The following is a 14957-nucleotide window of genomic DNA, read 5'->3' as shown; positions in this document are numbered from 1 at the left end:
TACATTTCCAGTCCGTATTGATCACTGTCTTTACACAAATAAGCAGCTCTAGGAGGATTGTGCACTGTGTGTTTACTTCTAGTTAAATGCAGCTTCACAGCCCGCTGATTGTTTAAAAAATGTGTTATTAGAAGGAGAAGAAGAATTGTCATGAGAGTTGGGAGCTGGTACAGGTTTATACCAAGGAAAAAAGAGATTCCCATAACGAAGCTGAAGTGTTCTTTTAAATATCCACCAAATGCTGATTGTCAACCTCTTCTGCACTGGGACTCCACATTCAGACACTCAGAATGGGTCTTTTGCAGAGGCCCACCCCAGAAACCTCTGCACTTAGAAAGCGGTTCTCCAACGATCATTAAAATAGTTTACGGGCTGGTCCGGGCATGTGAGAAGGAACCAGTGCAGACGACTGAGCAAATTTGCTTCAGCGGGACACTCAAGACAAGGAATGGAAGCACCTTACAATCTCACTGACAGCTGCAGGTGACCCCATTCCTCTAGACTTGGGAAGCTCTTGACCTATATGTCAAAAGTCACTGATATAATGTACTAAAACGCAGGTACATAACCAGGCTAGCAACAAGCAGAATTACCAGAGAACCCTGGGACAGGCAGTGACTTACTTGGCAAATTTAATACAGAACTGAGTGAAGTATTTTCTCGTGGAGGCCAGATTGTCATGGATGATGGGAACATTCTGCTTAATATGAAGGATAACAGACGTGACATAAGGACTCTGGTCACCAACATGCTCCACATTCTGCCACTGCATCTGCAGGAGGGGGGGGAAGAAAAAAAAAGACCTCTTACTTCATTAGGCTTTAGACAATGTAAAAATACACAGCAGTGTAGAGTACTGAAGTGAGCACTGGCTTTTTCCAATCCAGCCTTTACAAAGATCTGTAGAGAGTCTTCAGGAAAAAGTCACCATAATTCTTTAACCAGGCAGCCCTCTGTGTCAGCTGACTGATGACCAAATCCCTGGCAGAGAAACTGAGACCTGTTTTCTCATCAAATTACAGTTATTAGTGGTCTAAGAACCATGGAGCCCATTGAACAATAGAGAAGACGTGAAGAAAGAAGAGCTAGAATGGCCCTAATGTATCAAAATACAGAGTTGAGGTGGGAATATGTACCAATGCTTATGGGTGGTGGAAGGGTGTGCACATGTACATGGATAGAGCACAGGGATAAACAGCTTTTGGTGTAAGTCAGGGGGACACTCCAGCCTGTTTGAAAGTTTCTTTTCAACAGCTCCCATAAATCCTGTTTCTGGCCCTTTAAGAAATTGACTGCAAGATTGGAAAAAGGCTTGACATCTGTATCGAAACAGGAACATTAACACGGGTTAGGCTGAGGACAGCTAGATGGAAAAGAGATAAAAAAACCAGTGCAACTCAAACATTCCACATGAGCTCAGCTGACAGCAAACCTCATAATGTTACTGGTGTGGAAGGCTAGAATGCAAGACTCCAGCTCATCCGAAATGCACATATAAAACTATACACCAGCAAAAGAATAATGACTCCATCCCCCTTCTCATTTTCCTATACCTTCAGTAGAAGTACAACTGAATAGCTGCCTTTAGTAAGAAAGACGTGTGACTGCTTTGACAATGTTCAAAACATACAGCAGAAACCTTCTGAAACGAAGTGAACAGCTGAGGTCTTGAGGTCCCTGGAAAGACATCTTTGTTCACAGCAATTTCCCCTGCGGAGTAAGACCGTCCCAAGAGTGCCGCTTAGTGCTCTTACCGAACATGCACATTTAATGAGTAACAGTAAGCACTCATGATTCCATGTTGCATTATGGTTCCAGGTAACCAGTCAGCACTGCAGCCCTAACGTTCAAGGAAGCCATTAAGATGAATTATGAATGACCAGAACAACAGAAAATCAGGATGGAAAACTGCACGTAGTTTGGGGGGGAAGAAAGATACAACTATTTTTGTTTCCTTTGAGGGATGCGTTTGCATAGGATCTACCTTCACACTTGCTTGCCTAAGCCCCAGATCTGTGTGTATGGCGTCCCTGCTATTTTTAATCTTATTACAGATGCTTTGTTCCATATTGACAGGTTTCAGAGGAACAGCCGTGTTAGTCTGTATTCGCAAAAAGAAAAGGAGTACTTGTGGCACCTTAGAGACTAACCAATTTATTTGAGCATGAGCTTTCGTGAGCTACAGCTCACTTGGTTTCTGCTGTATGTTTTGAACATTGTCAAAGCAGTCACACGTCTTTCTTACTAAAGGCAGCTATTCAGTTGTACTTCTACTGAAGGTATAGGAAAATGAGAAGGGGGATGGAGTCATTATTCTTTTGCTGGTGTATAGTTTTATATGTGCATTTCTGATGAAGTGAGCTGTAGCTCACGAAAGCTCATGCTCAAATAAATTGGTTAGTCTCTAAGGTGCCACAAGTACTCCTTTTCTTTTTGTTCCATATGACTTTCCAGATTCAGCTCCATGCAAATGATGAGGGGCATAGGTGACTTAGTGGGTTAGAGCAGCCAAATCTCCAGTGTCTAGTGGAAGAGTCTATATACGTCCCATACAAAGCCTTTTTCGTTAACAAAACTGAAGAGAAACACACATGCACTCAGTCGGTAAGAGGGACATTTTTCTCACTGCCTGTTCAATAGTTTATAACTCTTACTCTGCCAACCTCCCATTGGAGGGATTGTTCAGACTAGTCCAGCTGCTCTTCAGCTGCTCACAGCAACCACCACATCTGAAGAAATACACCTCGTAACGGTTTCCTTGCCACACTTTCACACATTCCCAGCACCACAGCTTCCCCACCGATGGTAATTTAAAATGAACGCATGGTCAGGATATACAAAGCACATCTAGAAAAACCATCAGAGTATTGCTTACCGATAGTGCAACACTTTCCCCCCCTGCTGTAGACAATTTGTTTTGCTGGGTTTCATTCCTAAAGCAATTCTGATTACCAATCTTATAAAAATGTAAATTAAAAATTAGCTGGGTGCACGCAATTTTCAATAGGACAACAGTAGCTGTAACGAAAGGAATAGTGTGCACACATACTGAAAAGTCATCCAAAGAAATATGAACCCAATTTTTCTGGTAAAGGGTAACTTTTCTCCTGTCATTTTAAATTTACTCTTCAGGACTCAAGTGTTTTTTCCATTTGTGTTTGTCTTGGGATATCCCCAGATAGTTTTTGACTGGTATTGTACATAACCAACCAAAAATATAAGGTCTCACCTCATATGTGTGTGAGAGAGGAAATGTGACAATGTGAGAATAAGGAAAGAGCAACTGAGAATTGCACGGATAAAAACGTACTGTGCTGAGGGGTTCTGAAAGGATCCTTAAAAAAAATCCCGCCAGCAAAACTCGGGTGGTTTTCTATGTAACTAGAGCTGCAGAAATCCTTGCTTTTTATTATATAAATTTGTAACAAATGTTCCAATGAAGGCAGTTCATGTTACAGCCACGTGGTCACTTCATTGCAACAGTGTTTATTTTGCAAGTTTTGTTCCTTTTACTGAGAAACGTTCAGCTTTGTGAATTATGTCAGCACTACAAATCACACCTTTTCCGCTGTATGCAACTTTTCCGCTGGCAGATGTGTATTAGGAGTCTTAGTTCAGTGTATATTCGATGCAGACACATGCACATACCCTTGGGCAAAGGGTCTCTCCAACTCCTCACACAGGTCACTCCCTATTTGAAGTCTTTCACTGAGTCTCTTCTCATTTTCTGCATCCAAGTCAAGTTTCTTATCCTCACTTTCAAGACTGTTTCCCATCTACTTTTCAGCTTTCACAATGAGGCCATCAGCCATTGGAGCAGAGATACCTTGTCTAACTGATCTAAGGTACCTACCATCACACACTGTTTCTGGTTGATACAATAAATCTCTCCATACCACCCAGCCCCATATGTTCCTTATACTCCTAAGCCTGTCCCCAAACTACTTTTATCTCTTTCTCACTCTCTTTACATCTTTTCATGCTATTTTTGCACCTAAAGAGCCTTCCAAATCCAACTGCAGCCAACAACTTCCCTCTCCTCCTTCAAACCCACTTCTGGCCTGAACTCTCCCAAAGGACTGCCTTCCATTGGTGTGTCTACACATTCTTGCTCTTTAACTGTTAGTCCAGTGTATCTTTTTTATCCAAGGCAGATTAAGCTCTTGGAAAGTGCTGTCTTTATGCCTTTCTGCAGCACCACATACACTTGGAGCATTCCACTTATAAATACCACCTCTAAAACTGAAGGGCCAGGAGAAATCATCATAAAACGCAAGTGGTGTCCCAAATGGAAGCAGTTATTAAAAGTAACTAACTACCTACTTAGATGCAAAGATGATACATATTTTGGAAGGTGGAGTCCTATCTTCACTTAAGATTTGCCCAAAATACTTAAGATAAAAGAAAAACCAGGACCACTTTTGTCTGAAATGGATATTCACATTATTTATTTTCCGTGTGAAATCTCTCTACGAATAATGAAGCCAAGATATGCTTCAATGCTTGGGTATTTCATAATTCACTTCTATTTCTAACAAATTCTTTCCCAAGAAAACAGCCATTTTTCAGAATTAAAAAGAACCCAGAATAGTCCGCCTCACAGATTTCGGAGGGTTTATCTACAGTAAAAGATCTGAACTAAGGAAGAGCAATGGCTCTGGAACAGACATGTATTCATATTATAGGAAAATAAGAGTGGATTCATAGGCACATCCTTCATCCCTCCGAAACAGAATGAAATTTTACTCTTCCAAATGTTAACATCTTTGTTATTCAGCTGGAAAGGTAATAAATAGGTCTTGAGAAAGTAAAAAAAACAAAAACAAACAAATCGTACATCAAATCCAGCTCTTTCAAAATTCCAGTGAAACTCGCATACAAGCAACTGCCTGCCTGCTGCAAATGGAGGAATGGGTGTGCAAACGACAAGTATTTACTTAGCAAGTTTTGCAGCGCTTAGCTTGTTTATATCCAATCATTCCCATCACATGGATTTCATTTTGCTGGTGTTCCAAAGACAAAAATAAATGGCCGACCAGCTGCTGCTTTCCCAGTCCTGTGGTTTTGCTATGGTATAAACAACCCAAGCTCAGGGATTCGGACGAACTGTCATAGTGGGGGTAGGAGCACCTATGGGTCTGACAGGGCACATAAGCAACACCTGAAGTGCTAATCCCCTCCCCCACATAGTGCTGTTTTCCTGGAAAAATTCTCTTTCCACTTGGGACATGTACAAATTCTGTTAGCAGCTGCATTCCAACTCACACTCTTACATGGGGGTGGAGGGTAGTTGCAGCTGGAATACATCACGAACCAGAGTGCTATTAAAACTTATGGCAGTTGGGAAGTAAGTCGATGCTACAAAATGGAGACCTATGCTTAATATTTCTAACTGAGAGAAAACCCAACCCATAGTTCAATCTACTTTCATCGTCCTCACCTCTGCCTAAAGCAACCTGGGCTTTTCACAACACCGTAGCAAGACAAACACAGCTCTACGTTTCAGCTGATGAGCAAAGGAGAACAACGCAACTGCCACATAACCCAAAAGAGCTGGTGACTCAGAAAGAAAGGTCGGGCTTCTGGCCTCTCTAGTCACAGTGCCACATGCCACTGGGAGCATCAGAGAAGTGACAAGGCACAACCCAGCCCTATACTGCCCTTTGGGTACCTCCAGACAGACAATTCACAGGCCAGCATTAGAAAAGGCTTGGTAAAGCTCCTGGACAGAGGGTGTGGAGAGGAAAGTGGCATAGTGCAAATGGCATTTAGAGCTAATCAGATTTCTGCCAATCTCAAAGATTCCCACAAGCATTGAGAGCTAAAAGGAAGGACAGGGATGAATATTCACTGACAGCGTTCTATTGCTCATGTGGCTTGCTTAGCTGTGAGCAAACGGAAGCTCTTACTGGAGTCACACAAAAGTTCGTCTGGAAATGAAGCACAACTTGAGCTAAAAAGCGGTGGCAGCTTTAAAAAACCAAGCCGGCACCACAAAGTTACTCTCCGAATGGGGCAAAGGAAACATCCAGAGTGAAATTGAACAGTGTCACTGAGCAACAGCTCCAAAGCATGACTTAAGGCTACCTCTTTTAAAAACCTACCTTGCTCATAGCGGTAAGGGCCGGGTCACAGGCTGCGTCCAAGTCCTGCACTAACAGCTGTATGCTGTTTGAGATCACACTGCAAAAATCAAGTACAGGCATTATGATAGTACTCAGCAACCCAGTGCCAAAACTGACTTCTCTTAATGTTAAAAGGAGAAAAAACATAGGTGACATTTGTACTGAATTGTGAAGAGATACACAGTTAGAATTTTTACTTCTCAGAACCCAGGAAATATTGCATGCCATTTACAGGGGAGCTAGCAGATGTGATACAATCTAGACAGAGACCGCCTTTCACCATGCCTTGACATACAGAGGGGGAATGAGATCCCAATAATGTGTCAAATCACTTACATGGGCAGCGTTGCTGGAACAATTTGTATAGTGGGGGTACTGAGAATGATTAAAAACTGAAAACCCTATACATGATGGAAACCACTTCAAGCCAGGGGGTGCGTGAGAAACCCCAGCACTCCTAGTTCCAGCACCTATGTACATGGACCACACCCAATGACCAAACCGTCCGGCACTGGGGGCAGAGCTCACCCCTGAAGCCTGTTTGTGATTCTGTTTCCAAACTTCATCCGGTCTTTTTAAAATTAAAATTTCATTTCCAATACGCAGTTCTACACCATGCAGCACTGGGATGGCTTCCATTTGATATTTTGTTATTCACATATTAACCAAAGAACCTTACAATAAGGCTTTTAAATAGTGCAGCTAAGACTGTGCATCTGGATGAGTTCTGAATGTCTGTCTTCCTTTTGCCGGGGTGACAGTAGATGGGCCATTTATAGCATGTCTAGCACCAGTCCATTGTTCTCGTTTCTCCAGAATGATAGGACATGCTAAACCATGGTCTTTAAAAAAAAAATTACTAATATTTCTTAAGAGCCATTTTTGATCCCATTACACTAAAGTTTGGACTTAAAAATCATGGGCCTGTAGGGCTTAACCTAAAACAACAGTGAAAGAATAATGTATGTTCATCTTCTGTATCTTGGATCATCCCCATGGACGTGTGACCCAGCAGTGCCTTTACTGCAGGCTTTTGCTAGGAGGTATACAAGGCAAATCACCTTCCCACTAAATAAACAGATTTTAACCTCAGTACAAGCCTCAAGCCTTTCATGAATGACCTCTTAATTTTCCATGATCATGTTTTGCTATTTGCCTTGCAAATGATGCTGGCCTAGTCAGAACTTGCTGAGTGTGTAACAAACCCTGATTTCTACTTTCTTTCCCACCCTCACCATAAGTAAAATTCTGTAGATGCTGCTCTGCACCTTACCAGCTCAAGGGTTGGAATTTTCTTTTAGACATTTAAATGCAGTTATTGACATAGATGGACACCATCAACCAGCTACCAATTCACTCTGCATTGTTCCCCCTTACACACACAAACGCACATGCAAGCTGTCAAATCTCTCCAGTAGAGCTCAAAGCACATGAAGACAGGAGCAGTGCCCTAAATAGAAAGAGTGCTCCTGTCCAATACAGGATTTGTTTCTAAAAAGTGACCTTGACAGGCAAGCCTGTCAAAAACAAGCCTGAAAAATATTACAGATGAAGCGCCTGTTGTCTTTAAAATAAATGATGTGGCATTTGCACTAAAACGAAAACACTTGTGCCCATTACTACTTGGCCGCTGTGCCTCTCTGCCATCTGGTTGGTGCCACATGATTTGCTCCCTAAGGAAACTACCCAAGCTCAAGCAATACCAAGATAGCTGGGATGGAGAGAACTGGGCTGCTTGGGTACGTCTGAGTTCTACAGGACGTCTGCTGTCAGCGAGATGTAGGGAAATAGTTGTGGTTTAGCACCAAAATGGAACACGACCATTCCGACAGAAGGCAAGCAGCTCGCGACTGGCTTCCATATGTTCGTAGTCTACCTAGGGCTTCGTCACCAGCCACGGAGTCTGCTGTAAGGAGCGGCAGACAGTAAGTTGGGGGGAAAAAATCGAGTTTTAAAGATCAGCCTGAGTGGTTTACAGGACAACGGGATTGCAGCAGTGCCTGACTTACGGCACCGCGTGCACCGAGCAGCACCAAACGCAGAGTGCTGCATGACAGCCGTGCTCAGAATCCCTGATCGGAACTGGGGCCTTGCGGAACTCGGGGCCGTACAAACAATCCATAGACGCAGATGGGCTGTCCCCTGAGGAGCTTACAGCCCTTTACAAACTAACCAATTCATCCACAGCACCCCTGTGAGAAAGGCATCTATACTCCCTGTTTTACAGATGGCAAAACCGAGGGATGGGGACACCAAGGCCGGCCTTTTCCAAGGAGGCAAGGAAGTTCAAACTAGATACCCTCTCACTAGGATCAGGACAAACCCTTTAGAAATCCATCCTGAAGTGACTTGCCCAGAATCACACAGCAAAGGAGCGGCAGAGCTGGGGTGAGAACCTAAGATTTTCTTGGTTCCATGTTCAGACCACAATTCAATTTAGCCTCCAAGTTTGCCTCAAGAAGACTGTTCGTTATGCTCCTGTCATTTCCTAAACGACCTGCACAGCCATCCCAATGACAAACACTTCCCCAGCTAATTGCTAATACAAATTCTTTACATGCATTCCAGTGATTTTTGCCTTCTCTTGTGCAATTACAAAGAGAAGGGAAAAAGAACAGCTGCTGGGCCTAATGACTTGTTCAGTAAAACAGTGGGCGGGGTGTGTTACCAGCAACATTTTATGGCTTTATTTACTCCTGGGTACAACTAAGCACCAGATCCCAGTAGAACGGACTTGTTTATTGTTTAAAGAAAAATGTCTATATCAAAATGAGGTTCAGAGGCATGTCCTCCTCCGACAGGACACTGGCCAAAGTGCTACTCTGATTTAAAGGCCTTTAAAAGCCTCTACTATGAGACACATCAGCCCTAAAGGTCTAACTTTAAAGCATGTAAAATGGCAGATGTGTGAACAGTATGTCAAAACAACTTCCAAAACCTCATCTCATTAGCCACTAAGTGAGACAACCACAACTGAAAGGCGACACAAAATAGCTGGCTCATAAGAGCAGGTCATGGCAGAATGCAGCACGCACTGTCCCATTGTCCTTATTGGAAGAATTTTACCACACAGCAGAATGGCAAATTACGTTCCCACTTCCAGGCTAATTTGCTTTGGTGTTTCAACCAAGCCATGGAAAGTCTTTCCAACCTCAGCTGTAGGCGAGGGATTCGCTCTTCTTAGTTAGGATTTGAGAGATAACACAGAGAAAGGGAATTTGATTAGGTCAGAAGGAAACCAGGCTGGAGAAGCAAGAGGAGCCCTAGAGTGTGAAAATCCTGCGTGGGCATTTTGTTTGTCATCCTGCCCATTACAGCAAGAGAGGAGGAATAGTCTTAGCTGGAGCCAGACAGGAAAAAGCTTCTAAAACAGCCTTGCTGGTAGCAGCAGAGCAACATGGGCTTGTTATCTTTACTAAATCTTAGCTCCAGGACTGGCAAGAAGCACCAGTAAGAGTGTACAATTTGATTAAACACTTGTTCAATTAGGATTTCAAGGAACAGTGGTTCTGTGACAGATCAGAGAGTCAGGATATCTGGGTTCTGTTCCTAGCTTTGCCAAGGACTGTGTGTGTGACCCTGGGCAAGCCAATTAATCACTCTGTGTCTCGGGTTCCTCACCTGAAAGATAAGATGGGGATAGCCCTAATAGGCTAGATGGTTGGAGAGAACTTTGAGGTCCTCTGATGGAAGGTGCCAGCAATGGTCTTCTTATTTACACGGGATAAAAATCATTTTAATGTATGATCACAATTTCCCCCTCAATTACATTTTTTAAATGCAAGGATCTTGCATCTTGGACCGATCATTTTATGCCACATGAAATGGTGTTTGATAATAATGAAAATACTGCTGATTTACACTGGGAAATTACTGTAGGAAGAAGGTATCAGGATGGCTTCCTTCTTGAAATGTAACAGGAATCTCAGACAGCTACCAAAATGCAAATGTTATTCCAGATGGGAACTCACTATTTCCTTTCCTTTCTCAGTCTTTTTGTTCCTTTGGCCATAATGATGGGGAACAACTACATCGATGGTCGATACCACTCGTGTTCTTGGGCTGTCCAGGAGAGAGACTGTTTTTTCACCTGTGAAAAGAAGCCTACTTCTAGACTTAAGCATCATGGCATTACCAGTTTATATCCTACATCTACCAGCCGTTCTGCTAGTACTGGCCTGGCCTACATCACTGAACAGATCAGCTATGACATTTGCCAGCATTATGGAAAGATGCCCTGCTGGACATACATGCTGAATGTATCCATCTCTCCTGTCAGGTTGATTCGTTCCATGAGACTTGCATCCACTTTTTCTTTGAGCTTTTCTTCAAGCTGTCAGGGGACAAAATGAGTAACAGACAGACATCAGATTTCTACCTAAATTGACAGGTTTCAGAGGAACAGCCTTGTTAGTCTGTATTCGCAAAAAGAAAAGGAGTACTTGTGGCACCTTAGAGACTAACCAATTTATTTGAGCATGAGCTTTCGTGATGAAGTGAGCTGTAGCTCACGAAAGCTCATGCTCAAATAAATTGGTTAGTCTCTAAGGTGCCACAAGTACTCCTTTTCTTTCTACCTAAATTGATAACTTAGCTGCCTAAACTCCTGGAAAAGCCAGCTTGTTAAATCAGGAAATGGTCCTAGACTATTGCAACCTGTCTGAGATTTCCTTAGTGGGTAATAGTATCCGGAATAGAAATTTCCTGTCTGTCAGAACCTCTAGACACAATGGTGGTGTGTCCTTGAAGCAATTGACTTTCAAGGCTGTAAAAGCAGAGTTTCTGGCCCAGTAATGCACACAAATCTAACATGACAATGTACTAGGGTACTAACTCACCTAAACCAGGTGTGTAACCCACTGATGAATATGCGTTACAGGTCCCCATTTGTGCCAGATGTGCAGAGGCTATGAGTCTACAGCTCCAGCTAGAGCGGCTTGGTTCTTTAGCTAAAGCAGTAGCAACTCATGGTTTTTGGTGTGGAGGTCCCCGGTTGAACCCGCACTGGATTGGCCAAGATGGAGGCTAACACAGGGCATCCACTAAGCTAAGACATTCTGAGAGCATGTTAAATGTCGAGTTAACCACAATGATGGAGGCACCTGAGGGAAACATTGTGTGTCCCCTCTTTTCACTGTGCCCTGGCACTCGGTGAGATGATTAACCACATTCCTGGTCCTACATTAAGTTAAGACTTGAAGGATAATGGAAGAAAGGATTTTGATGATTCACCCTCTCTTGGATTAAAGCAGTTGATGTATCAAGTATGAAAGAACACTACCCAAAAGTGAGATACCAGTTAGAGTTTAAGACACAAAACTGTTCTGATAGAGTGAGGGCAGCAAAATCAACGCTCTCTTGTCTTTGAAATATGGTTTTAATTAACGTTCTAGTTTCCATACTTAACCCAGCATTATGCACAGCAGAAATTACTACGCCAATTTCAGCACAGAACCTGTCTGACTTTTTTAATTAGATGAGTAGCAACCTTTAATTTTAAAATTAAATATTACAAGCTATTACTTAGTGCAGCTGAGGACCAAGGTGCAGTACTTCATTGTCTGATTTGCCATGGCATAATCGTGTGGTGGACGGGATACAATATCACAGGTTATTGCAGAGGGAAGTTCACCTGCTGGGTTGTTGCCAAGCAGTACTCTGCCGTGCTCAGGATGCTACAGATGAGACAGAGTTCTTCTACAGTAAACTTAGCCACTTCTGAGCCCTCCTTTTCTTTCAGCAGGCTGGTGATGGTCAGTCCACCACTGCTGCTTGTTGTTCTGGGGGAAGACAAAAATTGTGAGCCTCAACCATCAACTGTGCTTTCTGGTACACGTACACACATCACCATATGCACTATTTATAGATTTTAAGGCCAGGAGAAACAAGTCTGACCTCCTGCATAAAACAGGCCAAAGAATCTCACCCAATAATATCGACACCAAGCCCATCCCTTCTGTTTCAGCAAAAGGGAATCTTATAGAAAGAGATCCGTTTTTATTTCATGACTTCTGGTGATGGAAAATCCAGCCCATTCCAGTGTATTAGACCTTAACCAAAATTTAATACACATTTCATGGCTAACCCTGTCTTGGTTGTCAACTGCTCCAATACTCTGCTTAATGGCTATAGGAAGATCTCAGTAGCTATAATGCAACATGGTAATAAGCTATTTATTATCTGATCACTAAATACATTTCAACATATATCTCAGAGTTTAGCAGTCCTTTCAAATACTGTGGTAACTAAAAGGACAGTAAATAGCATACGGAGATTATCTCCTGTATTTTCTACTGATTTGTTGATACACAGCAGTTAATCAAAGGATCAGAACAGTTGGGAGTCAGGAAATTCCCTGCCTATTTCAACTCTATAATCCAAATCCTTTTTTAAAAAAAGGATAGGACAGTGATATTTATCTTGGACAGCAGAAATAGAGCACAAAAAGTCATATGTTCAAAGAATGCAACTGAGGTCTGCTGGAGAACACACGCTAAATTCATCTCTCCATTTTTTTAAATGTAACCCCACTACCATATGTAAAACATTTTAGCTGGTTTCAGAAATTCACTCTGCAGCTCACAGATTTAGAAAGGGTGACAGCCTGGATATACCAAATAGCTGTATGCATACATTATCTGTAACTAGCATTGACGATTTCCCAGTGAATTCACTTGGACAATTTTCACTCTTATTTACTCTAGTGTAAATCCATGACTTCAATGACTTCACTGGATTGACATATGTTTAACAGAGCTTAGTTCAATTAATTATGTCTGTGTGTACACACACATACACCCCCCCCCACCTAAAATATTTCCAATCAAGACACTTCAGAACCCTATAACGAAATTACGTTTATTACTCGTTATTATATGAATCACATCAGTATCAACTTGATTGCCCTGATTTTCAAAACTGTGCTTGTACAACTTTGCTTCTAATTTGCATGTGTAATTAGCACAGATGTGTATGTCAGGGCTTTTGCATATACAACCACCCAACGTGAAGGGGCCTGACTCTTCACTACCTTACATCTTGGCCTCTTGTGTTGATATTCACACTGTGTAAAGTTGGTGTTAAATGCTTCTCTTCCTATCTGGTAGTTTCACACTCACTTTGCATGTGACACAAGGTGTAGGGCAGTGGAAAATTGGGGCCTGAATCGGCCATTGGGGTAGCTGTGCACAAGCAGTTCTGAAAGTCAAATCTCAAGTGTTTATTGTTCTTGGCACGGTATCCGACTCCCACTGAATTACAATGGGAGAGGGTCCTAACTCCCAGAGACTCTCCTGAAAATCCCAGTGCTAGCTCTTCTGTTTGCCCTCCTGCTGTCTCTCAATTCAATATAACAGTACTTTGTATTTACGTATGGGAGTCATATCACAGCTACGCGCTTCCTTTGAAAGTGCAATGCTGGTATTCACAAGTGTTGATTTATTAACCAGTTATCATCACAACACATCTCTTCCCACACGGTATCCCCAGACTGTGGCCTAGCATTTGGGAAACTAAACTTACTTGGGCAGGTTTCCAGAGAGAATTTTCCAGGCATATTCCCGGAGGTACTTCTGAAATATGGTGGTCAATGCTATCATGGGTTCACCAGTGCTGAGCTGCGAACACTGCACCATGCACTTCTTGTAATAGACAAAGAGGTCAGCACAGCTGGGCAGGACAGCTCCCCCTTCATCCACATTTGGCTTGGGAGGCCCTTGAGCTTTGAAATCAGCAACAAATCTGTCAATCAGCTCGCCAAGATTTCTAATGCAAGGAAAATAAAGAGAGAGATTTTAATATGGTGGTAAAAAAATAAAAAGATATGCTTAAAACCAGATGTCTTGTCGTATGATACCAATCAAGTGAATTCAAATCTTAGCAGACAGATGCTTTAGACCTCTCCTATCCCCACCCATTCAGCACAAAGCTTGTTCAACAACAAAGAATAGGGCAGAAGAATAATGACCTTGTGTACTCAGAATTTTAATGGCAGCTTCAATTGGTTCTCCAGACATATAAAATATTACAAACCCTGCCAGGACCAGGTTCAGCATATTAAATGCAAGTGCATAAAGACTATGCTCAAGTTTCATTCCTGGCACCAGTTGAAGTAACAGTTGTATTGCACAGCTCAGCCTCCTCCAAATCAGGGCATGTAGAACATGCTGGTTTAAAGGACGAGCTCAAAATGGTACAGCATTGGTGCCATTTGTTGTTTCATGGTTTCCGTTGGTTGTGCAGAAAACACAAATCCTTTAAAGAAGCTTTATTAATAGACAACAATTATTAACACCACATGAAAGTGTGTTTTTTATTCAAGCTCTTTTTAATCACTGACTACTTATTGTATGCAAGCATGGCACTTTTTGCTGCCCCCGTCGAGCTGCGGAGCACCAGAGTTAATCCGCTCTTCGCTAACTGTAATTGCTACAGGGGATAGGATGTAAATGCCCCAACGAAGTTCACTCATTACCTAGCCCACCATGGAGAAAAGGCTTTTCAGCTTGGCAGATGGCTGATACAAGCACTACAGAATCAACACAAGTCTTCTGATCAAATGGGGTTCCTTTGGTCCCACTTCTCCAGGACCAGCACCTCCGTGTTAGCATACCAGGTTCCGTTCTTAGAGTACGGATGGGTTTGCTGGTCTGTGCGTGATAGGTTTCATTAGAGCTGGTTGAAAAATAGCGCCCTCCCCCTCCCCAAACAGAAAATATTGGGTTTTCAGCAAAATATCAAAAATCAAAATATTTCTGCTGAAAACTGAAATTTCCATTCAAAATGGCACCATGGTGCTTCATGGGAGTTGTGGTTTGGATCCTTACTCTCCCA

At 42.5% G+C, this 14957-nt stretch overlaps 1 protein-coding gene across 2 annotated transcripts in view; it reads right to left on the bottom strand.

Annotated features, from left to right (window-relative positions):
* The window catches only part of VPS53 (VPS53 subunit of GARP complex), a 98908-nt gene that overhangs the window by 19191 nt on the left and 64760 nt on the right, over nucleotides 1-14957 (bottom strand). For both annotated transcript variants that reach the window (XM_075120779.1, XM_075120778.1), the window contains exons 14-18: nucleotides 13647-13889; nucleotides 11758-11905; nucleotides 10376-10458; nucleotides 6105-6183; nucleotides 624-772 (exon numbers count right to left, since the gene is read on the bottom strand). In XM_075120779.1, coding sequence (XP_074976880.1) covers nucleotides 624-772; nucleotides 6105-6183; nucleotides 10376-10458; nucleotides 11758-11905; nucleotides 13647-13889 — 702 coding nt within the window. The remainder of the gene's footprint in view (nucleotides 1-623; nucleotides 773-6104; nucleotides 6184-10375; nucleotides 10459-11757; nucleotides 11906-13646; nucleotides 13890-14957) is intronic.

The sequence above is a fragment of the Caretta caretta genome, chromosome 17, assembly GCF_965140235.1.
Source record: "Caretta caretta isolate rCarCar2 chromosome 17, rCarCar1.hap1, whole genome shotgun sequence".
NCBI lineage: Eukaryota > Metazoa > Chordata > Testudines > Cheloniidae > Caretta > Caretta caretta.
This window is presented reverse-complemented; position numbering and strand designations above follow the sequence as displayed.